General features: G+C 58.2%; 6 protein-coding genes across 6 annotated transcripts, besides 2 other annotated features; all 6 read left to right on the top strand.

Annotated features, from left to right (window-relative positions):
- Positions 1-3255: 3255 nt before the first annotated feature.
- Positions 3256-4425, top strand: LPMP_240350 (aspartate aminotransferase, putative; the record flags this gene model as incomplete). The annotated part of the gene is made up of 1 exon (XM_010701074.1): positions 3256-4425. One exon carries the CDS (start codon positions 3256-3258, stop codon positions 4423-4425), a length of 1170 nt encoding a protein of 389 aa, XP_010699376.1.
- Positions 4426-6898: 2473 nt separating this feature from the next.
- LPMP_240360 (ppg3-related protein-like protein) lies at positions 6899-9325 on the top strand (the record flags this gene model as incomplete). Its single annotated transcript, XM_010701075.1, has 1 exon — positions 6899-9325. The coding sequence occupies one exon, from the start codon at positions 6899-6901 to the stop codon at positions 9323-9325; it is 2427 nt and encodes an 808-aa protein (XP_010699377.1).
- Positions 9326-10773: 1448 nt separating this feature from the next.
- Positions 10774-11300: a repeat region.
- Positions 11301-11962: 662 nt separating this feature from the next.
- LPMP_240370 (hypothetical protein) lies at positions 11963-13750 on the top strand (the record flags this gene model as incomplete). Its single annotated transcript, XM_010701076.1, has 1 exon — positions 11963-13750. One exon carries the CDS (start codon positions 11963-11965, stop codon positions 13748-13750), a length of 1788 nt encoding a protein of 595 aa, XP_010699378.1.
- Positions 13751-15209: 1459 nt separating this feature from the next.
- Positions 15210-17192, top strand: LPMP_240380 (hypothetical protein; the record flags this gene model as incomplete). The annotated part of the gene is made up of 1 exon (XM_010701077.1): positions 15210-17192. One exon carries the CDS (start codon positions 15210-15212, stop codon positions 17190-17192), a length of 1983 nt encoding a protein of 660 aa, XP_010699379.1.
- A 675-nt stretch (positions 17193-17867) lies between these two features.
- Positions 17868-18408: a repeat region.
- A 2216-nt stretch (positions 18409-20624) lies between these two features.
- LPMP_240390 (hypothetical protein) lies at positions 20625-22880 on the top strand (the record flags this gene model as incomplete). Its single annotated transcript, XM_010701078.1, has 1 exon — positions 20625-22880. One exon carries the CDS (start codon positions 20625-20627, stop codon positions 22878-22880), a length of 2256 nt encoding a protein of 751 aa, XP_010699380.1.
- Positions 22881-23817: 937 nt separating this feature from the next.
- Positions 23818-24741, top strand: LPMP_240400 (ubiquitin carboxyl-terminal hydrolase, putative; the record flags this gene model as incomplete). The annotated part of the gene is made up of 1 exon (XM_010701079.1): positions 23818-24741. One exon carries the CDS (start codon positions 23818-23820, stop codon positions 24739-24741), a length of 924 nt encoding a protein of 307 aa, XP_010699381.1.
- Between the last annotated feature and the right edge of the window lie 946 nt (positions 24742-25687).

Here is a 25687-nt window from a genome sequence, read left to right on the forward strand (position 1 = left end):
GCTAGTAGCTAAAAACTACTGCAGCCGCCCTCCCCCCCCCCCTACTTTATATATATCTATATATATATAAATATACACTCAACAGCAGTTGAATCTTTCATAGAGCTCAGCTGCAATTGTTGTCTCCTTAACAATGCTTCTATTTCTCATTTTTACTCTGTCCATATGATGGGTAACGTGGATCGGCGCATGCCGCGTGGGCTGGTGTACTTGACCTCGTTCTCGGCGTCTCGTCATCCCTCTGTGGGTGGTGGCCACATCTGCGTGTGCTCACAAGCAACACCGCAGAAGAGAGTTGGCTCGTCAGACAGAGGCTTTTCTCCTATGGGGGTGCGTCCATGCCGGTGGCGGATGGTGGTGCCAGCTGGACCCCCTCCCACCTCCCCCACCCAGACCTCCTGACATACACACACACATACACACTTTGGGTGCCTCGGCGCGTATGCCCCAATTGCAAACGATAATGCCAGGGGAGGTGGCGTCACGACAAGCGTAGTGCTTGCGGCATCCGTGCGCAAAGAAACGCAACTGTGTGAGGCTTAGAGCGTGTCGTGACACTCGTACGTGGAGCTTGAATGAGTATCGGGCAAAGCAAATTTGGGGTGATGACACAAAGGGGGGGCGGTGGGACCGGGGCAAAGACGACGTGGGGCCGTGTGCGGGGTCATGCGGGTGCGAATGGATGAGGCCGGGACTTTTGCCCCCCCACCCCCCCCTGCGCCCCGCAATTTAGTGAGCGGTGAAGCTATCAACGTCCTGTCGATCTCCACTACCCAATCGCCCCCCCCCCGACCCCGAAAGTGTTTCTAAAAGGCACCCAGCCAGCCGTCCCATTCTATCGTTTTTCGTTGGTCTTCCCCCCGTCTCTCTGCGAGGTGGGCGTTGGTCGTCGTCTTCCCCGCCGCCCCCCATTTCTTTTTTGTTCAGCACACCGGAGAAGACGCGACAGCGCGCTGTCAGTGCATCGAGTGGCTCCCTCCCCCCGCCCGCCCCTTTTGTGTCTGCCGGCGCGCGGAGCGACGGCTGAGAAAATGTGAAAACACCACAACTTTTTTATGTGTTTGTTTGCTGAGCGACAAAAGTCGTTTGTACCGTGACGGTGCGTGCCGTATACTTCTGCCACCCCCCCTACCGCCATATTTTCTCTGCTCCCTGATGTCTCATTCGGTGCGGCAGTTTCCCATTGCTTCCTCATTCAGTGTAGTTTCAGTATTGTCTTTAGCTCAAGCGCTTCTGTTTCCTCCAAATTTCATTGCCATCAACCTAATCGTCAAGTGACTTCTCAGTTTCCCGTTTCTTAAAAAGGAAAGCACAGCAGCAGATCACCTCGCCCAGTGGTTATGAGTGGATGGCTCTGTCTACGCAGACCGCGCGGCAAGTGCACTCGCTACTAAGTGTAGGCACACTCGTGACGGTGCAAGGGGTGTGCTATAGCCTGTCTTGTGAGCAGCGTAATCTCCGCGTGTGTTCCCCCCCCCCCAAAAAAAAAGAGATTGCTGGTGTTCTGCTCAACCAAAGCCCTATAGGCTGTGTTACTCCCGTCGCCGCTTAGGAGAACGCGTTTCGGTCCTTGCCGGAAGTCTGCTTGAAGGACAACAAAATAGAATAAAAACCCACAAACGTAGCGAAGATGGGAAAATCTTTGCCTGTCCATTGTTTGGTGTGGGATGCTGAAGAGGTGCATGCGACTAGCGGGAGCTGCCAGCACTATGCCCCAGCCTACTTTTCACCTCCTCGCCTTTCCTCTCTACCAACCGTGCGACAATGCATGACCTTCTCATGCACGCTCTGCCCTTCACAAACACGCACAGACGGGTTCCACTGGTCATCTCTATCTTGTCGTACCATTGCGTACTGCAGTTCAGTACCCCCCATCCCCACCCCTCCCTTCACCTGCATCACTCTCCAGTGCATCTACTTGTCCATACCAGCACACACTATCACTCCTCGGCATCAGTGAATGGCAAGACCACTGGGGAGGCCAACACGCGCACAGAAGACCATCACAACCGAATGTAATGCCCTCTCTCTTTCTCCCCCCTCCTCCCCCCATCCCCACACATGGTTGCGCGAGCGCTGCCGTAGCCCCCTCCCCTCTTCGACTCTCTCTTCATCCCTCTCTCTCTCTGAAACACAGGAAGGCAAGAGAAAAAATTTGAAAACGTCGCCGTCATCATCGAACTGCGCACACTCAGCCGGCATCGCAGAGGAAGTACACACGCAGAAACGCATCAATACGCGGAGAAGAGCCAACGATGCTGACGTGCCTTCTCCTTCCTCCCCCTCTTGCCCTTCTCAGGCACCTCCGTGCTCTTGTTTAGATTTTTGCCGAGCGTGGTCTCCAGCACAGAGTCGCACCCGCGGAGGCGACAGAACGCTACGTGAGGAACCACAGACCTGTTGCACAAAGCCTCACACAATACGGAGCTGCCACTCTGTTTTGTCTCTCTCGTTTCTTTCCCTTAACTCGTATAAGAGAAGCCTCTTGGCCCTCCACCACCTTCCCGGACGTGCACTCGCTGAGCTCCGTCTCTCTCTCTCACTGTACAGTTGTGTCTCCATTGGCTGTTTTACTTGTTCTCGTTCTTCGCTCTGGCGTTGAGTAGCGCTCCTCTGTCTCACTTCACCTCACCTCTGCTCCGACCCCTTTCTCATTCTTTCCACTCACTAAAGTTACGTTTCGGCAGCTCGATCGACTGCTGCACCGCCTTGATCGTCTCTTCCTGGCTAACCAGCTCTCCCCGCCCCCGCTGTTCCTTCTTTACTTTCACCGCCGGGAAACCAGAAGTGCGCATTGGCTGAGTCACACACGCACACACACTCTCTCTCTTTTGTTTTTGCGGCTCAGTCCATTGAAATTCCGCCTCTCATTCATGTTTTCCGCTGCCTGTCTGCCAGTCTTTGAGTCGTACTCCTCCTTCATCCTTTCAATGGACGCTTGGAATCTGCTGCTGTCTCTCTCACCATTTCTCCCCTCTTCTCACTGCATTTTGATCTGCGGCCCTTCTCTCTGTCTCTCTCTCCACACCTCTCCTCCTTCAGCTTCATCACTGCCAAACAATCATACCCCATACACGCTTACGCACCTCTACACGCATACGTGCGTGCATTCAGTACACCTTTACACGCATGCTTCGCCATATTTGCTCCTCCGCTCTCGTGGCCACCGGTGTTGGTCGGGCGACGGTCATCTGCCACCGTGCTGGGTCCACCACCTACTTCTCGGCCGTGCCGCGCGCGCCTCCAGATGCCATCATGGGGATCGCTGCAGACTTCGCCAAGGATATGTCTCCCAACAAGGTGAACCTTTGCATTGGAGTCTACCGTGATGAGCAGAACAAGCCCTTCGTGCTGGAGTCTGTGCGCAAGGCGATGGCACATATTGTGGAGCGCGACACGCAGATGGACTACGCCCCCATCGCGGGTCTACCGTCCTTCGTAAACAGCGTGCAGCGACTGTGCTTCGGAAAACCCATGCTAGACGTCCAAGGCGACCGCATCGCCTCGGCACAGGCTCTTAGTGGCACCGGCGCCCTGCACCTCGGCGTGCAGCTGCTGCAGTGCTCTTCTGGTGGCTCTGGCCCTGCGACGGTGCACATACCGAGCCCCTCCTACCCCAACCACCTTAATATCCTGAAGCATCTGAACGTTGAGGTCGCCTACTACCCGTACTACAATCTGCAGATGCATCGCTTAAACATCGATGCAATGCTAAACTATCTGCGCCAGCTGCCCGCCGACTCCGTCGTCCTGCTGCATGCCTGTGCGCACAACCCGACAGGGTGCGACCCCACCCCCGAGGAATGGCAGCAGATTGTAGACGTTATCCGCCGAGGAGATCTCATTCCATTCGTTGACATGGCATACCAGGGGTTCGCGACGGGCAACATAGAGCGCGACGCCTACGTCCTGCGCGTGTTGAATCAGCAAGAGGTCCCCACGTACTTGGTGGCCCAGTCCTTGGCGAAGAGCTTTGGCCTCTACGGGCACCGCACTGGTGCCCTGCACATCCGATGCACCACACAGAAGGAGAAAGCGAATGTCCTGTCGCAGCTGCAGTCGATGATTCGTGCCACGTACAGCAACCCCCCCATCTTTGGTGCTCGCATCGCAGACGAGATTCTGCGGACCCCGCAGCTGCGCGAGCTGTGGAAGTCAGAGCTGAAACAGATGTCGAACCGACTGCAAGATGTGCGGCACCGTCTCGTGGCCCAGCTGCGTGCCTGTGACTCGACGCGAGACTGGGAGTATCTCGAGAATGGCGTGGGAATGATGTCGCTGATGGGGTTGACGGAGGAGCAGGTGATGGCGCTGCGGCAGAAGTACAGCGTCTATCTGACAGGCAACGGTCGCATCGCGTTTTCTGGACTGAGCGCTGAAAATGTTGCCTACGTCGCCCAGGCTATCTACGACGTGTCCCGGTAGACGAGGGGCAGGCGCGAGGGCGTGTGTGGCTGGTGTAGCGCCCTTTCCGTGCCAATGACAAGGCGCATTTCTACGTGTGCGTTCCCTCCCCTCCCTCTGTCTCTCTCTCTCTCTCACCATCTGTGCGCCGCCATGGAATCGGGTTGCGAGCCCTGCATGCGCTGCTGTCGTTCTGTTGAGCGGTACTGCTCACTCGTGCCGCACACCCTCCCGTGTCTTACCCTCTTTCATCGTCCTCGGCCCGTTCCTGATGACTCCAGCGGCCGCATTATACGTACAACACCCGAAGACACCGAGATCTGTTGCTTGCCGTCTGAGTTGATGCACACCTGCAGGTGTTTGCAGAGACTTATGGTCATGATGCCGAAGAACGGGAGGCGAGCCCATTACCACAGCAGCAGCGGAAAGGGAAGTTTTGAGAAGATGATCGCCTCTACCGAAAGGAGTTACCGAGGTGCGCTTCGGCGACCCCACAAGGCGAGCCAACACACGTTGCAACGCCTCGCACAGTTGCCTGTGGTCCTTTGGGGAAAATAAAGCAAATCATACGAGGAGTGATGTGTGTGTGTGTGTGTGCTCCCTTGCATTGATGCATGTGAGGAGCGTAGCGAGAGCTGATGAATGGATCTTGATGACCTCTTGCCTCGTGGCGGTGCGAGAAGGCGAGGTATCAAAGAGTGACTCTCTCCTTCCCTTTCCCTCCCTTCCTCAACCTCGAGCTACAGTGGCTATGTACATCACCCCTAAGTACGTGCACTCCTTCCCTCTCTGCCTCTTGCTATCACTACCATGTGTGACTCACAGCCGCAACCGCCTTCTTTACTCTCCTTTCATTGAGGCTGGACACCTTATTTTTGCCTGCTCGAGTGCTTGGGTTGGGGTGTAGAGGGGAGAGGGAGGGTACTTGTTCTCTCGCGTGGTCGTCCCTTGTCTCGCTATTCACCTCCCCCCTTCCATCCCTGAAGTTAACGATATGGCACGCACCACACCGGTATTGGTGGGGGAAGTGGTGGCGAGTAAGGGAGCAATGGTCAATAACTTCAGGTGATCAGCAGCTGTAAACACCCACAGGAGGAAAATGACAGAGCAGGCGGAGCCAGCGCCATCAAGAGCTCATTTTTGCATGTCTCATCCATCCGCGTGTGCCAGCCACCTTCAAATGCTGAGAAGCGGTAGTGGTTATGATTGAGGGGCGGGTGGTGGGAAAAAATGGAGAAAGCCTCTTCACCCTCTCTGGCGCCACCGAACGCTCTCGCGCGGTGTGTCAGGTGCCCTTCGATTCACCCGCAGTCTCTCGCATCTTCAGCTGCCGCTGTTCAGCGGTTCACCGGAGGACTTGTGTACCTGACGTGTGTAGGCCATCTCCATAATGACAGTGAGAAGTACTCCTGTGTGTGTCTTACACGTACTGAAGTGTCCTCCATCGCTCTCCCTCTCCGTTGCATGTCCCCCTTTCCGGCCCACCCCTCCCTTTACGGTCAAACACTCCCCCCCCCCCCCCCCCCACGCCGGCACCAGCATGTGCATCGACAGTTGAATCGCTAGAACTAGCCGGCACAGCAGCATAACGCAAGGTTCCACGAGGAAACGTCGGGGTTCAGGGGAGAGGCGGAAACAGACAGGCCCGCGCACACCCGCTCACCCACCCTTCTGTGTGCGCCCATCGCCGCGTAGGTTTAGGTACGACTGGCCTCGGTACACCACAGAGCGACTGCATCTCCCCTTCCTCGCCTTACCCAAGAGTGTACTGGCTGCAATTTTCTGTCGGCTTCTGAAGAACCCCTCTGTCCCCCCCCCCCCGCCCTCACAGCGTGTGCCCGTTTGTCCAGCACTTGGTGTATCCGGGGCATCGTGCCTCCCCCTCTTGCTGTTGCTGCTGGCTATGAGTGCTCGCTGACGGCGAACCACGATGCTGCAAGATCTGGATCGCAGCAGACTGGCTGAGAGAAGGCACTCGAAGGCCTCCCGCGTTTTCGATCTCTGGCTAGAGAGAGCACAACAGCGTGGTGCTAGTGCACCCAGTGGCGAAGTGGACTGGCGCTCTTACATGGACGGTGGCGGCAGCAGATACACTGACCCGCGAAACATCGGCCGGGCTTCGCTAGACCGCCGCAGCAGCCACGCCGCACTTCCATGTTCGCCAGCGCCATCCTTGATCTCCCCTCATGGGCAGCATAGCCACTTGGGAGAGTTAGAAGAGCTACTGTTCATGCAAGGACAGTACAATCATCTTCTCTCCTCGGCCGCTGGACGGGAGGGGGTGGACTATAGCACTACCAAGTTACTACAGGTAGCACCCACGAGTCGCCCTCTAGATATGCCGCCCTGTGATGCGACATCCTCGTGCTTGTACAGCGGCGTCGCCGACTCGCTCTACGGGGCCATGGACAGAGTTGCCAAAGGCGGTAGCCCCTCCGTTGCGATGGGTGGCCGCTCGTCTCCCAATGAACCCTGCAACTTCACTCAGGAGCTGATGAATCGCTCTGCACTACCGAGTGGCGGCACGGATGTCACGGAGGCTATCAATACAGCTGAATTGGAGGCGGAGCGGTATATTGCGCGTCTCGAGGAGGAGGTGCAGACACTGATGAGGGAAGTCTCTGACAAGGATCGCTACATTATCGCGATGTCTGCTGTGAAGGATTCGATGTCACTTGAGCTGCGAGAGCAGAAGAAGCGAGGGGAACTGATGGAAAACGAGAGCTCCACACGGCAAATGCTGAGCTACAGCTTTATGTCTATGCTGAGGTTCTATACCACACAGGCTGAAAGTAGGCGGGCAATGCAACTGGAAACACAAATCTCTGGTCTTAAATACGAGCTGAAGCTTGCCGAGGCCATGCTAGCGCAGTCGCAGAGCAGCGCTACCGCCGCAGCATCTCAGCAGCACCAGCAGCTGCTCAAATGGCAAAATGAGGAAGACGAGCTGGCCCGCTCTGTCTCCGCCACTTTGCGGCCTCTTCTGCAGGGTGAGTACGATCGACTGGCGCAGCTGGTGTCGGAAATGCCGAGCAAGGTGCGGATGATGATGTGTACAGGCTATAGCGCGCCTCAGAGCGAGGAGGATGAAGCCGCAAGGGGTGCCGCGGTGCCGCCGCAGCAGCAACAGCGGTTGCACGAAATGTTAGAGTCTCTGCTCGCCTCGCGCGGTGGTGTGACAGGCGCGCTAGTCGATGCAGCATCATCTGCTCCCTGCGCTCCGACCGGCATCCCATCGCCACTGCCACTCGCGCTCAGCGGCGTGGACCCATCTCACTTTGTTCATCTTGTCTCCCGGGTGTGCCACCACCATGAGGTCATGGCAGACCTTTATTGTGCGGAGGTCGATCAGAGGATGGCGTTCGCGCAGTATGAGGGTGACATAATTCGTTTCATCAGTGCTAAGCAAATCGCGCTCACCTGGGCAGCGTTGTATCACGAGAAGAAGGATGAAGTAAAGCACCTGAACGAGAAGATAATGAGCCTGCGTGGAGAGCTCCGGGCCGCTGCAAGGCTGAGCCGGGGAGTCGTCGTCAGCGGCCCGAATGCGGGCAGCAACAACATCACACAGAGCTACGAGGCGTACGCTGCGCCCTACGTGCCTTCTGCTGCACGACTGACAAATTCATCGCGCGATAAGCTTAAACGCCCTTCTACCTCAACACAAATGAAGCCTCAATCAGTTGTGGCCATCAGGAGGCCAATCGGTGAGCTGCGAGAAGAGGCTCGGCGCCTCGGGGTTCTACCGGCATCGCACTACCCGCCGCTCGTTACGGGCCCATCACCGTCAATGACCTCCTCTGCGTCAAGCAGCCCGTCGGACCTGACACAGACGCTGCCAGGTAAGGACCAAAAGAATGCGGCGAGTAGAAAGCGCGGTGGTGCTGCCGAGGCGGCGGTGGTGCCTGCTCTTGTGGAAGTGCCCACCGTCGCTAAAGGCTCGAATATTGCGTGCAACTCGACTGTGCCCGTCATTCGAGCCTTACCGTGCCAGTGCGAAAGCGAGGGTACTTCACCGTCGTCGGCACTGTCACATCGGGCGTCGCTGGCACGCAGGCACACCGCGCCACGTTCTGTTGCGCAACCGAAGTCGCGGACGTGTGACTCGAGCCAACGCTTCGAGACCACGGGTGAGCACAGCATTCCGCGGCCGGTTCTCTCCGACTCCTCCTCGTCCTCGTCATCTACCAGTGACGTGCTTGCCGCTGGCCGCTCGCAAGTGAAAAAGGCAGCGCTAGGGCACGGATTTGCACTGGCGGCAGCGGCGACGAGTCGCTTAGCTTCATCCTCCTCGGCTTCTTCTGGATCTTCACTCAGCCACGCCAAGGCACAGGAGGTGGCTGCCAAGCCCACGTCGGGGAGGACCAAACAACAGCCCAAACCGAAAGTGGTGCACAACTCCTTTGACGATGCCGACGACGATGAGAATGAAGCAGAAGCGGCGAAGGTGCGGAAAGACACTGTCCAGGCATTTCACAGACTTCCGAGCTCAAAACTGGCAGCGACTGCGACGTTCAACAACAAGTCGAAAGCGCGAAACGCAAAGGTAGACAGCGAGGCGGACACCTCGTTTGACAGCCTTGGCACCCCCGCGAAAAGGAGCAAAAAGGCCACAAGTGCTGCCGCCAAATGGTCTCACATGAGGAAGTCCTCCTTCGACGAGGACGACAGCAACGGCGACATCGCCAACGACAGCAGCAGCAGTCTCGGCAGCACCGCTGACACCCCAGGACCGGCATCACGCGCCGTGGTCGGCTCGAACACGGTAAGGCGCACCACCGCGGCAACGCAGTCGTCTGCAACACGGCTGCTGGTGTCTGCCACCACCACCACCACCACCTCTGCCGCTGTCGCGTTCGGGAAGGCCAGGTCGACACCATCGACTGCAAAACAAACCAGGCTGAAGCTTCCCACCTGGTAAGCGTGATAAAGGGAGGGAGGGGGATAGCGACCTGTGACATCACTGGAAGTGGCCAGCGTGCGTCCAGACACTTGTCTGCACAGGGCACTGGGGGTAAAGCGGAATTAAGAAAGCGAGCGTTGCCCTTCACGTATTTTTCTGCTCTCTGCCATTGCTAGAGGGGATATCGAGGCTTGCACCATCGAAGTTGATGAGAGAGAGGTGCAACCGCTTGTGCTTAGCACGCTTCAGTTGAAGGGAGCGATGTGAAGTTGATTGGGCAGAGAAGGCGGGGGTGGAGAGAGGGCGGAGGAAATACTCAGAGAGAGAAAGAGAGGAAGAGCGCAAGAGAATGAGAGGCAGGCAGCTGGTGTAGTGGTTGATTACTGGTCTAGATTGTCTGCTGGCGTTAGCGTTTGCGTGATTGAAGAGGGGTATGCAGGTATGTCCCCTCGCATGAAGAGGACGAGAGGGGCGGGGGGTCAATGAGTGTGTGGGTTGAATGGCCCGCACTACTTCACGAGACCGGTACTATCGCGGCCAGGCTGGCGCAAAAGAGAGGCATCCAACTGTGCCTCCCCTTTGCAGCAGTGCGCAAGGGTGTGACGTTGCTCTCTTTTTCAGGTCTGATTGCCCCCTTCCTCAGTCTTCGTATGGCATCCGTGGCGTGGGTAGGTAAGTTCCTACCAACACCCATCATGACACACACCCACACACATACATGCACGCACAGGCTCACCCACGCACGCATCTGAGCGTGCCACCCTATCTCACTGACCGCTTCGCTTCTAAGCGTTTCTTTCTGCTCTTCCTGTTATCCTCACAACTCGTGTGCCTCCCCCCTCATGCTGTTGTGTGTTTACTTTTGGCTGTTTGCTCGCTTTTCACATGTTGGTCGGCGCCCCACCGCATGTCTGTCGTTTATATGGTTGGCTTTGCGGCTCCCCCCCTTCTCCATCCGTGGGTAGAAATACACTTCGCTGTGATGGAGGTGGATGTGGCGTCTGCCGATGACTCTGTGTGTATACGAGTACGTCTGCGTGACGCGGATCAGCTACACATTACCGCCGTTCCTCGCCCGCCCCCTCCTCCTCCTCCTCTCGCTCTCCTTCCTTCTCTCTTCCTTGCAGCGCCCCTTCTACCCCCCCCCCTTCCTCCCTCCCTCTAACCGCTTTATCTGGGGCCACCTCTTTGTGTGCGTGCGTTTTCCCTCCTCCGCTACTGCTGGACTCTTTCGTGTTTGGCAAGTTGTGCTGCGCTTCTTCTTTTGAACTGAAAGGCGCCCACGCCGATGTGTGTGTGTGTGTGTGTGAGGGGGGAGGGGAGGGGGGATGCAGCGGTACACCCCCGAAGGCCCTCTTCCGTCTCTCGGTATGAGTGCCGGCATTTGCGCGTCCCCACTGAGGAGTGGACGGTGGAGTGAGCGGCGAGGGCACATCAGCTTGAAAATTTCGAAAAAGCTCACAACCCCCGGATGACGGCAATCACCTCAGCTCGTGGTGCCTCAGGGTGCGGTGCCCCCACTCTGTCTGTCTCTCTCTCTCTTCATGGGGAGGAGGTCGTGCAGCCCCCTTTTTCCTGCCAACGCTGAACCCCTTCTGCTGGCGATTGGGTCAGACACCTACGGTGGAGGGCAGTCAGAGCGATATGTCACTGCTGACGTTGCTGCTCGGGATGTGGATGCTGTTGCTTCGGTGCAACGCTGCAGACGCTTGCAGCGCCCGTACGATGGGCGGAGCTTCAGCGCGACACGAGCACACCTCACGCAGCCCTCGCTGCCTACTGGTGTGGTGTGGAGGGGCCTGGGCCGCCTCGCGGAATGCACCCGGTGGCGGTGGGCGTGTAGAGTTTGAAGCAGAGACTGTGCTCAGATTGCTCGGTCGGCGCATTCCTGTAACGCGTGACTACGGCTGCTTGGCACCACGGGGAATGAGGCCCCTGACAGCGCCGGGGGGCGCTCGGGGAGAGGGGGGCGCCTGACCTGCTGTTTTGTGGCTCGGCATGTTCGGGAAAAGAGAAAGAGGACACCAGAAGTGTCAACCGGCGAATTACTGGATGCGTTTCTGAATACTGTGTGACGCTAGAGGAGCACTGACGATGAGAAGTATGAAAAGCGGGAGCTGAAGCATCCCTGAGTGGAAAGGGAGCAGTGCGTATACACGGATACCCTCGCACGTACCCCCAACTCATGTATAGATGTCCGCCTGTGCGCTTGCATTTGCGTTTCTTGTTCTCTCCCTGCTGCCGGTGGCCTCACTCTCCCCTCCTGTACTTCCGCAAGAGAGGTGGAGCGAATGTGGGTATGGTTGCTGGTTGAGTGGGCTTATGCTCATCATACAGTGTGCGAGAGGTGTGTCTGCCCCCCCCCTCTACTATCATCTTTGGTCTCTCTTGTAGCTCAGGCCTCTTATTTTCCTCTCTTCTCACTACTGTGTCTTCCCCTCCCCTCTCCCCTTTCCTGTCTTGCCGATTTCCATCGCTGCGCGGCTGCCTGCCTCCAATCAAGTACACATCTGCTGGTCTCCGAAACCCACTCACGGCTTACAACTGTTATCTGTGCGCTAGGAGAGCTCGAGGAGCACAGCGTACTCATCACAGCGAATCGTGCTATATTTTATTACACAGGCCCAAGTGCATAATACCATCGCCCTCACCCAGATGGACCCTGCATCGAGAGTACGTGTAATGAACGCAACGGTGCTTACGTGCATCTTGGCTCTGTACATCGTGCACGACGCGGCCTTCAGGTACTGGATGACACGTAGCGATATACTCCCGCTCACTGCAGCCCTGGTGCACGACACAAAAACCCTGCAACAACGCGACGGCGTAGGGGTAGCCTATGATGCTGCTATCGGAAACGTGCGCACTCCTCCCCTCCAGCTCTACTCCAATGCGGAGCGCTCCGCACCGTCTGCCGACGCCTACAACTTTTCCAATGCTCTTTCAATGGCGGCGGTGGTGGTGGAGAGCACGTGGCTCACCCCTGACCAGGACGCCGTCTCTTACATGTACGCGCAGCGGCTTCTTGAGGGGTATCGCTACGCCCTCCTTAGTGGCGCACCGTGGTTGCTGCTCTCCGGCTCTGTGGTGGAGGCATCAGTGGGGCTGCAGTTCTTGCGCCGGCTTCCCAACCCAGCGGATAGGCTTTTCCCGGACTCTGTGTTGCAGCGGTGGCCTCGGCCACTGGTCACAACAGCGTTGCAGCTGCGCGAGTCTATGGCACCGTATGCGACCCTTGGTGCATGGATGCACGGTGTAGGCACGAGACCGCTCAGGTCCTTCCCTGCATCTTCAATGACCTCGCGAACGAGTCAACAGCAGGACGTTCATCAGAGCTCGGTGTCAGACCACTCCTCTCTGCAGTCCTCCCTCAGCCAGCTGCTCTCCGCCCACGCGTTGGCAGAAACAGACGCGAGCCACGTGCGCCCTGCCTCGCTCATCCTGGGGGCGGAGTGGATACGGCGTATGGATGCCCAACAGCGGAGCGGCAACTGGGCCACCAACGTAAATGGTGTCAGAGGAACTGCGGCCGACAGCCTCGCGACGCCTGAGCGGACCCGCGTGACAGTGCACGTGACAACGTCTGACGCCGCCAATGTCGATGATGATGCGGCAATCAGAAAAGGAGAGGACGGACGTTTCGCCAAGGATGCGGCCAGCGCTCCGTGGGAGCAGCCACGGGTTCTTGAGTTTCACGTGAATAGCACCTCCACGAAGGTGCACGTGACGCTACCTGGTATGGCCATGATCAGCGAAGCGAACGTCAATCAACGTGCTCGGCACGTGGCGAGGGCACTTCAGCAGCTGGTGGAGCTGACACTTGTGCATCGCCACACCAGTCGCAGCCCCATTGCGCCGGGTAACACAGAGAAGGAGGTAGAGTGGTGGTGGTGGCTTGGCCGGCCCTACGGCGTGACGATCATCGCCGGCAAGTGGGAGCAACAGCGCGTCAAGCTCCTCTACATGAAGGCTTTCCGCGAGGCCGTCGCGGACTCGCAGGAAGGGCTGCGGAAAGCGGTGCAGCTCCTCCATCAGTCTCGCTGTCAGTTTGAAGGACCTCTGCCACCGCTGTCATGCCAGGGTGTTCGAGGTCCCCAACTCCCACCATCAGCGATGCCTTTCAGCACTGCAGTGCCGGCACGCTCGCGCATTTTCGTGCTGCCTCCGCCCCACGAAGAGCTGCAGAACGTCCAGCCAAAGCCGGAGTGGCTCAGCTATACCGGTGAGCTTCCGGTATTCATCAACGCAGAGGCATCGCAGGTGGCCAAGCTGCTGGGTCGCGTGAGTTTCTTCCTGTACTTTAACTACCGCCGGTGGATGGACTGGTTCCTGACGTCGCTGTCAGTAGGGATTTACCAGGACCACTTTATGCTCATTTCTGTGTTGATGTCCGACTTTGCCGAGCACCGCATCAGCTGGCTAGATGTCTTGCACATCCGCTAAGGCAAAAGGTGGCGAGAACGTGGGAGGGAGGTGGGAAACGAGAGAGGCGCTGCACGAGAAGCCAAGCGTGAGGGCGCGCGAACGAGGGTACTGACCTCCTCTACATTTCCATCCTCCCTCGCTCCTCCTGCACGGTATGTAGTGGGACTGTGAGGATGCCTGCGGGGGGGGGTGCGTGCTTAGGTATGTCTTGGTGACGCGATGGCTTCTACATGGACGATCTCTCCGATGATGAGCTGCTTCATCAAAAATCAAACAACCCCAAGAAATGAACGCACTCGAGTAAATCTGTGGTGCCTCCTTCCCACACCACACGCGCGTGTATCTGCGGAAGGTAGTGTCTTGCTCGTTCATAGAACACCATCCGTTATATGAGGCATTGAGGGAGAGGGTGGTCTTTCTCCCATTCTCCGCACGGACCCACACGGACAGGCACAGACATACTCAGCTGAGCTCCTCCTCCTCCCCCCCTCTCCCTCCCCCCTCCTATGTAGGACTCGGACGCTATGGTGGGCGAAACAAGCGCAGGGGCCTGCGTGTTTGCGATGAAAGAGGTGGAAGGAGAAAGGTGGTGGCTTTCGTGTCTGCTTTCCACCTGTAATGGGTGCGTGCGCCTTTCTCCACCTCCGCTCACACTCCCCTCTCATCGAGGACCCCCACTTCTCCTCCGTCTCTGTTCATCAAGAGTCCTCCCTCTCCTTTTCCCTCAACTCATCTACTCGGCCCACTCACACACTCATACACGCGCGCCTCCTTATCGATTCCGCTCGATGTGCGCTCACACCTGTGGGGTACATCACACACGTGTGCATTGCGGCGATAGCTGCGGTGTTGCACTACGTGCGGCCATACGTGCATCTATAGACCCATACGCTCACCGCCACCCTACATCAGTCTTCTGTCTTTATCTCTTTACCTACCTCCTCCCTCCCTCCCCAATTTAGCCCCTCTGTGTGCGCGCAAGAACGAGAGCGAGTGTGGTCGAGTGAGTCTGTGTGCATCGGTGTGAATGTGTGTGGATGTGTCCTTTATTCTGCTCGTATCATCGCTCTGTTCGATCTCTCGCTTCCCCTTGCTGAGTGAGCACAGGAGGAGTGGGCTTATTTGCCTCCCCCCTCTTCATACACGCAGGAGAGAAGCGTACAGACACAACGTCCACACAGCGGTACCCCCCCCTACACACACACATACGCAGCGAGAGGGGAGAAGGAGGAGGAAGGGGCAAGGGGGAGAGAATATCAACAACGCATAGGGGCCCGTGAGCAGTCACGTCAAGGCGAAGACAAGCATACAAACAGAAGTACTCCAAGAGGGGGGAGAGCAAGGCGATAACGGGCGGTTGTGTGTGCGCCTCTCTCTGCTTGCGCTTTGCTGCCCCGCCTTGGTGTCTGGCGGTGCTGGTGGCTGCCGCTTCACCGCGCCAAGCTCGCGCTTCCCCTCAACCGAGTAACGGCACAAAATGGAGGCTGCACTGACCGAGCTCAAGAATACGGGTAATGCGCAGTTTGTGTCCGGCAACGCCAGGGACGCGATTGAGACCTACAAGAGAGGCATTCTCCTCATCGAAGCCGAGGCAGGTCAGATGCAACAGCAGCTGAAGCCAGTGGGATCATCGGCCACAACGTTGAGGACATGTGAGGAAATGCGGGCATTGCACGTGCTGCTCTACTCGAACATGTCGAATGCCTACTTGTGCTTGGGCAATTTTAGCGAGAGTTGGCAGGCAGCTGCAGCTGCGACCAGACTCGACCCGCATGCTTGGAAGCCGTGGATGCGTTTCATAGAGGCTCGTCGCCGCGGCGGCTTCCCGTTTGACGCTCTTGTGCATTCACTGCGGTACCTACGGCCACTCCTGCGCGCGGAGCGGGAGCAGAAGCGCATGAAGGCGGCAGAAGCCGCGTCCACTCTCGCTGCCATTGAAGACCCGCTGTGTGACGAATTGGGATTGCTGCGCCTCTCACCAGACATCGAGCTCGTCGAGTACGCGGGCGGTGTGGCGATGATTAGTCGTCGTCAGTTTCAGCCGAAGGACGTGATCTTTATAGAGCACAAGTACACCAGGATCAACTTGGAGGAGAGCGGGATGAGCACGCAACCTGACCACAGCACAGAGTCAATCGTGGGGTACTTCGCGGAGCGCCTGCGCCCGGAGCAGGCGGCAGGGAGTCAGCGGTGGCGCGACTTCAAGAAGGACTTCGCCGGTGCATGGCCGCGCAACAATGACGACATCGACGTCGACACCCGCGATACCATCAGCAGCTACCTGCGCACCCGCTTCCCCGACGTTGCCGAGAATGACTTCTGTGAGTTGCTCAGCACTGCCCTTATGTGCCGCTTCAACTGTTTCCACTCCGGGTTTTTTCGCACCTGCGCCCTGGCGAACCACAGCTGCCATGCCAACATCGCCATGAAGTACAGCAGCGTGGAGGAGACGGTCAAAATGATTGCCGTCGACCTCATCCAGCCCGGCGAGCTCATGAACGTGAAGTATCTCAGCGACGCACACTTCCTGCTTGGTGTAGGGAAGCGCCGTGAGCTGCTCCGCTCGTGGCTCTTCTGGTGCCAGTGCGACCGTTGCCAGCGAGATAGCCAGTCCACAGCCATCTCGGAGTTCATTGAGTGTTCGGCTTGCGGTGCCTTCTCGCACTCCGCCCTCATGGGGTTCAACCCCGCCTCTGACCCGCTGCTGAAGGCAAAGGAGGCATGCTGTGCGTGTAGCGCGGAGATGGTGTGGTCACCAGCGCAGCGTGACCTCCTCCAGAATGAGCTCATGCACACCTTTGCTAGCAGCACATCTTACTACACCTCCAAAGAGCTCGCTGAGTGGATGCAGAAGCAGCTCGAGAGTACGGAGAATCTGCGTCTGCACCCCGAGCACTGGATCTACCGCGCCCTTTTTTATTTCTTCGCTGTGGCGCTAACGGCAATGGTGGATCGCGTTAGTGCAGGTCTGAACGAGCCGCGTATCTCGCAGTTCCTGGTGGAGGAGATGAAGCACCTCTTTAGTGCCTGCGGCCTGCAGACCTACTACCTTCCTCGCTGTGCCGCCGCACGTATAAAGGTCGGCGCGGCAAAGGACTTGGCTGGCGTGGTGGCAGTAAACGAAGTCGTGTGTCGAAACAGCGATAGTGGTGGTGGCGGCGAGTTTCTTAAGAGTCTTCTTATTCTCTGGGAGCTGCTGGTCCCCTTCTACCCTGTGAACGAGATGTGGTCCGTCAACGATGCCATCTGCAAGTTGGTGCTACTGCACTTGGTCTACCCCACAACAGAGGCGTCACTAGCCTCTTCGCTGGCGTTGCAGCTGCTCCAGCGACACGGTCGCTATGTCGGGGACGTCAATAGTGGTAAGTGGCTGCACCGCTATAGCATGCATCGGACCACCTTCAACCCAAAGGAGCCGCTTCCGTTGGCGAAGTTGAAAAAGGCTTTCAAGAGTGGATGAGTGAGGAACTTTCACTTATTCATTAGCGCCCTTTGCATGTGCGCACACATACAAAAAGCACGGGGAGACTGTCATGGTGGTGAGGGAAATAGTCGTGTCACCTGCCTCTGCCGCTCCGTGCGTCTACGTCTGTGAGTTAAGGTACGTGTCGGTGTTATAGGTCAACGTCATGGGTATGTCACCATCCCCTCCCTCCTCCTCTCTCTCTGCCTGTGTATAGGCGGCCTCTCTTTTGCAGCCCGAAGAGTACGCCGGGGCCCCCCTCTCCCTCCCGTCGCTTGGCCTTTGGCTGTTGGCCCCCCTTTTATGTCACCTTTCGCGTCAGATGTCTCTCTGTGTGTAGGGGTCGACACTCCCCCTCCCCCATCCGCCATCTCTGTCGGCACGCCCCCCCCCCCCACCCGAAGCACCGCAATCTGTCAATTGCATTTGCGCTCTGCCGCTTCTCTCCTCTGACATTACTTGTCCCTCTGCGTCCACCCCCCGGTCCCCCTCTCACCCTTTCCTACGGGCTGTTTCAGGCCTCTCATTCGCACTCGGATGCCATAGGGTGACGACCACCACCATGACCACACCCACACACACGCCGCTTCTCTCCGCTTATTATGGCCAATGGGGTGAGTACCCCTTCTGCACGTATGTACGTCTCTTTTCACAGACGTTTTGCTTTCCGTCATGATGCGGGAGACTTCAGCGCATGGTGCCTCAGGGTGCGGTGCCCCCACTCTGTCTGTCTCTCTCTCTCTTCATGGGGAGGAGGTCGTGCAGCCCCCTTTTTCCTGCCAACGCTGAACCCCTTCTGCTGGCGATTGGGTCAGACACCTACGGTGGAGGGCAGTCAGAGCGATATGTCACTGCTGACGTTGCTGCTCGGGATGTGGATGCTGTTGCTTCGGTGCAACGCTGCAGACGCTTGCAGCGCCCGTACGATGGGCGGAGCTTCAGCGCGACACGAGCACACCTCACGCAGCCCTCGCTGCCTACTGGTGTGGTGTGGAGGGGCCTGGGCCGCCTCGCGGAATGCACCCGGTGGCGGTGGGCGTGTAGAGTTTGAAGCAGAGACTGTGCTCAGATTGCTCGGTCGGCGCATTCCTGTAACGCGTGACTACGGCTGCTTGGCACCACGGGGAATGAGGTCCCTGACAGCGCCGGGGGGCGCTCGGGGAGAGGGGGGCGCCTGACCTGCTGTTTTGTGGCTCGGCATGGGCACGCTGGATGTCAAACAGTCAGGCGCTAAAGGTTTTCTCGCGTTGTCCTCGCTGTGGGCAACGTCGCGTAGGACTGCGGTGCCGTTTTCTCTGCCTTTTATTTATTTCGGCCTTATTCTGCACTCGTCGGTGACTTGTCTCCTTTGGGGGGCACACCTGCAATGGCACGCCGACGCGCAGGCGTATGCCACTCAGCCACACACCGACCTGTTTCCCCCCCCCCACCACCACCACCACCGCTCCAATGGGTCTCTTGTTCTGCGCTGTGCCACTTCATCGCTCGAGCGTTAGCATCTGCTCTTTCATTGTGCCTCGCGTAGTGTAGGTGCGTCTGTGTTTCGGGCGGCTAGTCGCACATGTCTTTATACCGTCCCCGTGCGTCTGCACCGATATGTGTGAGTTGGGCGGGGCGACTGGAGTACTACTTCAATCTCCTCTCTCTCTCGTTACGTTGTGCTTTGTATTGCGTGTGTGCGCGGGTATGTCCGTGATGGGGGTAGGTGCTGTATGGTGTGTGCTTTCCCTTGGGGCATTCGCTTCCCTCTGGGCATCTACAATCTCTTGACACACACACACACACAACCGTGCGTGCGTTCTCCCTTACAAACTCTTTGCCTCCTCCCTCGAATTTTGTTCCCGCCTCCTTTTAGCTTGTGTAAGTGTCTTTGGCGACATGGCGTTCTCGCGACTGCAACTGTTGTACGCGACGTGCTCCTCTCTTGCTCAGTCACGCCCTCGCTTCCTTACTTGACTTGCTGTTTGTCAGGGCTCCCTCGCTCGGCCCTCCTACACCGCTTCTCTCTCTCGTGCTTCTTTTTCAGCTTTAGGAGGGGTCTCCCTTGCGCTGTGTGTGGTGCGTTTCTTGCTCACTTCCTGTTTGCCCTCGTTGTCTTTGGAAACTCACTTCGCCTTCTCTGTGCGCGTGTATAGGCGTGTATGTGCATAAGTGTGTATCTAGCTGGGAGCGTTTCGCATTCTGCGTGGCAGGTGAGTGAGTCTCCCTGCGCTCCGGAGTGAGTGCATCAACACCTTGGTTTGTTGGCTCTCTGGGTCCTCCTTATGTCTTTCAATCTCCTGTGGTGCTGTAGCAAATCCTCCGTACCGCTGCCCCGTCGTGTTCGCACGCGCTCTTACTTTCCCTTTTGCGCACTTTCTCAAAGATGTTTTGTCTGCATCTCCCTTTTCTCTTTCTGTTGAGCTTTGTCTCCCGTCAGCGTCTCCTTAAGCAGCAGCCGCATCATTGCTGTTGTGTGTGGCCAGCTGCGTCATTGCGCTCGTTTCCTCCGTACTTCCTTTTCGGATTTTCTCTCCTTCCTGAGCTCAATTCCAAACCCCCTTCCCCTGCCCTACCGACTCAATCGTGCTCGGTGTCTCTCTCTTTGTGGGTGGGTGGGCATTGTTGTGTAGCTCGCTCACCCTGCTGTCAGCCTCTCTCCTTGTCTCCCCTCCTACCCACAGAGACACATGACGTCGCGCCACTGTTCCTCACGTCACTTCACTCCGCCCCGCACCCCTCCCCCTTTTCCCACGCACAATGCGCACTACTACGCCTGTACAAGAGGGGTTACCGACCGTGCAGGCGCCCCTTGTCCTTTCCGTTCTTCGGGAGAGACGAGGGAAGAGCGCCTGCGCTTGACGGCTCCCCAAACGAACAGGCGAAATGAAAGGACAGAGGTGCGGGCCCACAGGCAGACGACGCCTCCGCGCCACCATGCGCTTTGCGGCCGGAAGCCTAAAAGCCCCACAAAAGGGGCAGCTAGGGGGTGGATGGGTGGGGGGGTGGGGTGGAGAGGAGGCAGACAAGTGCATAACTCCTCCCCTCTCCCCTCCCTCCTCCTCTCGTGTGTGTTTGTCTCGCCTCTTTTGTAAGCGCCTCTCTGCACGCGTGTGTGGCCCCGTGCCCCATCCGTCGTGAGTGTTGGACTTCGATCCACGCTGCTCCTCCCTACTGCACCGCCCCCCCCCCTAAAGCCTCTTCCCTCGACCTGATGCATGATTGCTATCGAAGAGCTTCATGGACACGTCTTCCGCTTCCCCTACGTAAAGTGGGGCGGATCGGTGACAACTCATCGTTGCGCGGGTCAAGTAAACACGCACATCCCTCTCCCCTCTCGACCCTGTGCCGCCATTTGTCTTTCTTTTTTGCCTCTCCCTCCCCTCTCCCACTTTCCACGACCTCCTCCCTTCCTCTCCGTAGGCCATACCCGCTGCTGCTGCCCTCGCCATGGTGCCACTGTCGATTTATCTCAACAGTGATGTCGGGATGGAGCGGCCGTACCACACCTCCATTCCCGCCAACGTCGACACCTTGGCGGAGCTCTGCCAGTACCTAACGGACCGTATACCCCTGCGGCCAGGCGAGGACACCACCGGTCGAGGGTATCGATTTCTCTACTCTGTTACGGGCAAGCCACTTTGGCGCGTGAAGGAGTGCATCGAAGCGCGTACAATTGTGCTGAGCGTGGGGCCGGGTTTCCTTGTGCGTCGCCCAGCAAATTTCACGGTGGGGCCACAAGCGGCAGCAGGCTCTGTAGTCGACATCACACCAGACAGGCCGGCAACGCAACCGGGCCCCGAGGCTGGCTGGGGGCGAGAGGGGTCACCCACCGCTTCACCTCCGATTAAGCAGCCAGTCGACGACAGGTACAGCATGCGCAGTGGCGCTGGTGGCAGAGCCAATGGCGACACCGCCTATTACCCCGCTAGGAACGCGCCGACAAGCAGCCACGCAGCCTCTGCCGCCACTTTCCCCTCTGGGGGTGTAGCAGTGGAGCAGGGCAGTGTAGATGCCACGTGGCCACCCGGCCCAGCCGTGCGTCAACCTTCACCAACCGAGGAAAGAGAACGCCTCTTCAGCATCACACTGAACACGGCGATGAGGGGACGTGGGTCCTCTGGTGGAAGGCCGACGTCATCGCAGCCGCCGTCAATGCTGAACAGCCTCGGCGTCGCGTCCTCTGCCGCAGGGAGCACCGCAGAAGCGCGCCTCTTCACCTCAGTACCACCCCGAACTGCACCGGTTCCGGCAAGGACGTCCACCGCATACTGTGGGACTGACGGCCTCGGCGGCTCAGCAGCATGTGCACAGACGGACTTGCCATATGGGCAATATGCAGCCACCTCTTCGACGAGTGCGGCAAGGACACCGCGCGGTGTGGTATTCGTGGCACACAAAGCATACCCCCTGCCGCTGCGCCCGGCCTTTGAAAAGACGTGCTCTCTCGCTAGTAATCTCTCCGTCCTGCCGCCCCAGCATCAGCCCCTCTCACCCACGTCGATCTCCAGCAGCCTAGAGTGTCTTCTTCTACGCAAATGGGCCGCCTATCAACGACTGCACAGCACCGCTCCCACCGATCTTGTCGCTGGCGAAGCGTTCTCGCACCTCTTCAACTCACTCGCCCCGAAGAGCGCGGCAACCAGCAGTGCGCCATGTCGGGTGCTTGTGAGCGGGCCACCCCGCAGTGGCGTCTCCACCACCGCCTCCTTTCTACTCCGCCACTACCTGCGCACGTTGCAGTTTCAGCCAAACTACCCGTTCAACAATTCGGTGCTACTCGTCCTTGACTTTCACTGGCTTTTGGGGTCGGAAACGGCGGCCGCGCTGCAGCCGCCGCGGCTTCTACTTGACCTTAGTGCACTCTACCAGCTCATTGTACGCACTGTGATCGATGCTGTTGTGGCGCTGCGGCCGGCGCTACGGGAGGCAGGACTGCTGTTGGCGCAGCTGTGGGACTTGGTCATTAAGCCAAACGTGCAGCCTCCAGCACCACCGAACTTCACCACGTTTAAACAGGCCGCCATGTTTGTGGGCGTCGATGTGCTTGCAAGCTGGACAAGACTCGCCGAGCAGATGTATCCGATTCTCCAGGCAGCGTGTCGCACACCCGATGTACTCGAGCTTCGGTCCGCCGCGATTGACCTCATCTTCTACGCCATTCCCGCCGAGCTCGTCTCCTCGCTGAAGTTCTCCGGCCTGGTTTACGTTCTGGACGGGTTAGAGCACCTAGCGCGCTGCTACCCGCATCGTGTGGCACGGCCAGCTGGTGACCTCGGGCCGCTCCTGCAGGCTGTCACGGCAGACCCTCGCACGCACCTAATCGTCGCCTGGCCGTCAACGCTTGCACCGCAGACGATGTACCTGCCAGACCTCATGGCCCACGTGTCTACCATCGGCCTTGTGACGCGCGCCGCGCTGAATGCAAGACAGTTTCCGCAGGTACTGCGCTGCCGTGAAAAGGAGTATCCACTGGAGGTATTCCTTGGCTGCCCCGGTTATCTCTCCATCTTGTCAGCCATAGCGAAGCCGTTCCGCAAAACACTGACGCTTCCCACCATGACCCTTTCGGCACATTATCAGCAGAACTATGAGAAGAGCGGTGCGGGGGAAGCGGAAGGCTACGCGCTTCGCCTCGACACCCCCGCAGCTGCCCGTGTGCTGGAAGAGCTTCTACAGTTTGTGCAAACACTGCTCGTACGTTGATAAGAGCTTCACTTCACTTGCATTTTTCGCCGTAGGTGTGCGTGTTGCTTGTGGACCACTTTTTTTGGGGGGAGGGGGAGGCGAGATACTCCGGAAGGGAAGGGGGGGAGTGCGCACAGGGGTGTAAAAGCTGAGGGGTACCACCCACCCACCCACCCACGCCGTTTCTTGACCCTTTCTTCCCCCCGCACACTCCTCGTTCTCCAATTACGACCTGTAGTTTGTGTGAGCGCATATGTGTGTGCTGCCTGTTTGTTCGTTTCTTTACACACATTAGAGTTTCTTGGCTCACCGGTCGTCTGACACGGTCTCACTCATTCGCGCTTAGAATCACCCATGATCCTGCACCTGCGGGTGTGTGTGTGTGTGTGCTTCGCGTCCGCTCTACTTTCTGGCGCAGCTCACACACACATACACACACAGCCACACACGCGAGAAACATACTTATCCTAACTGAAAGATAAGTGCGCTACTGCATCACCTCTTTATCTGCTCTCTTCATCATGGACGACTCAACGCAGGTAGGCGGTCTCTGCAGCCCGCACCCAATGAGTACCCCATTCCTCGCTGCCACCGCTCCCGCCTCTCCTCGTGTCCCATCTTGGCCCCTTACCACCCCTCTGCAACGCTACCATTGTCGACTCCCTAACGACACCAATGCTCACAAATGAAAGAACACGCGCGCGAAGGGTTCCCCCCCACCACCACCACCACCACCTTTCTTTCCCTTATTGCTCGCTCCCTCTGTTGTTTCTGCCCCCTGTGTATCGAAGCGCTCTTGTCAGTCTCACTGGTTCTCTACGCGGATACAGACGTGAATTACGTAACGACGGTTGGCTCACTCTCTCCTTCCCCTGGCCATACTACGTGCGCCTCGCACGCAGGCGGGTGAGGGACGCAGTACACACTCGGTGGAGGAAAAGAAACGCACAAAAAGATGCCCAGCGATGAGAGCCGCTGGTGTTTGATCGAGAGCGACCCGGCAGTGTTCAGGGAGATCGTTCAAACCGTCGGCGTGAAGGGGGTCTCTGTGGAGGACCTCATTATGCTCGACCCCTCGATTCTAGAGCAGTACGAGGACGTATACAGTCTTGTGTTGTTGTTCAAGTGGCAGTCATCGGAGCAGGCGTCGCTGCTGGGCACCGTCGTGAAGGACGCGCCGGTGTTCTTTGCCAAGCAAGTGATCCACAACGCCTGTGCCACGCTTGCCATCATGAACACGCTGTGCAACTACTCGGATCAGGTGGATCTGGGGCCGAAAGTGCAGAACTACCTGAGCTTCTGCCAAGATCTCGACCCTGAGATGCGCGGCTCGCTCCTGGACAGCTTCGACGAGCTGCGCGAGGCCCATAACTCCTTCGCGCCACGCTCGGCGTTTGAGAAAGATGAGCCGTCGCAGAAGAACGCGGACGTCTATCACTTTGTCTCCTTTGTGTACCGCCACGGACACATCTGGGAGCTGGATGGGCTGCAGGAGGGCCCGCTGCAGTGCCGGGAGGCGACCGACGCGAACTACCGAGAGGCACTCGTTGAGGTAGTGCAGCGGCGCATCGACGACATTGCGGCGAAGGATACGACGGGCGCCGGACAGGGCATCTCCTTCTCGCTCATGACGATTGTCGCTGACCCCGTTACGGTGTTGGAAAGGAACATTGCGGCTCTCAGAGCGGAAGAAAAGCCCACGACGGCGCTGGACGAAGAGCTGGCTGAGATGCTCTTACTGCGCAAGAAAGACAAGGAGGCAAACGCGCGTCGCCGTCACGACTACAATGCGATGATCGTGACGCTGCTGAAGTCCCTGGCGGAGCGCGGCAAGCTGGAGAAGATCGTGGCGGAGGTGCAGGCGAAGGTCTCCAAATAAAGTAGTGCCAACGTGTTTGTAGGCGCGGTGTTGCGTGTTTTTGTGTGTCTCCATTGGTGGTAGCGGGGGGGAGGGCGAGGGCGCCGTCTCACTTGTGGTCTCTCTCTCTCTCTCAACCTACTTACCTCGTCCTTCCCCCTCCCTACCCCAATCACTCCACCTCGACGAGGCGAATTCGTTTGCGTGTGTGGGTTTGTGTGTGTGGGGGGGGGGTGTTGTTGTGGCGCTGGCGCGTGTGAGCTACGTGGGCTGCGCTTCTTACTTTGCTGACGGTGTTCGTTGTACATGTGTGCGTGCCGCGCTCACATGCGCCAGCGCAGGGGACTCTTCTCTTTTAGCACCACCGTTTTCCCTTTTCCGTTGCTCCTCCGTGGGCGCACTAAACGATGGCAGCGGTACGCGCAGGCACGACAAGAGGACCGTAGCGCATTTGAATGGCGGCGCGGTGGGAGGGGATGGGGCCTAGGTGCGCCTTCCACCACGACACTCCACTTACTCCATGCCCTCTCGTGCTCTCCTCCGCTCTCACGTACACGACTGGCCCTCGTCCTACGCTTGAGAAGCGGCGCTTCAAGTCCAAGAGTACAGATCCTCATCTGCGTCAGGAAGGTGGGGGAGGGGGATGCGGCGGCGAAGGTGCTGCCTCTGTCTCTTTAGCCTTCTCCTTGGCGCGTGGGACCTCCATGGAGCGGCAACGAAGCAACTCACTGAACGACTCTGCCTCCACCCTTCCAGGCACAGACACCCCAACCCTCTCCCTCACTGTCTCCCCTTCCTTTGGCTGTCTTATTCCCTGCCCATCTGTACTCTTCTCGCTTCCCTCAAGCAAGTGGGTGTGCGTGTAGCTTCAAGCCCCTGTACCTCTCGACCTGCTCTTGCTTTGCTGCCCACCTGCCCCTTATCGGCGTCTAAGCACGCACTCGTCCACCCCCTTCTTCTGCCTTGA

Source organism: Leishmania panamensis (assembly GCF_000755165.1).
Source record: "Leishmania panamensis strain MHOM/PA/94/PSC-1 chromosome 24 sequence".
In the NCBI taxonomy this organism is placed as follows: domain Eukaryota; phylum Euglenozoa; class Kinetoplastea; order Trypanosomatida; family Trypanosomatidae; genus Leishmania; species Leishmania panamensis.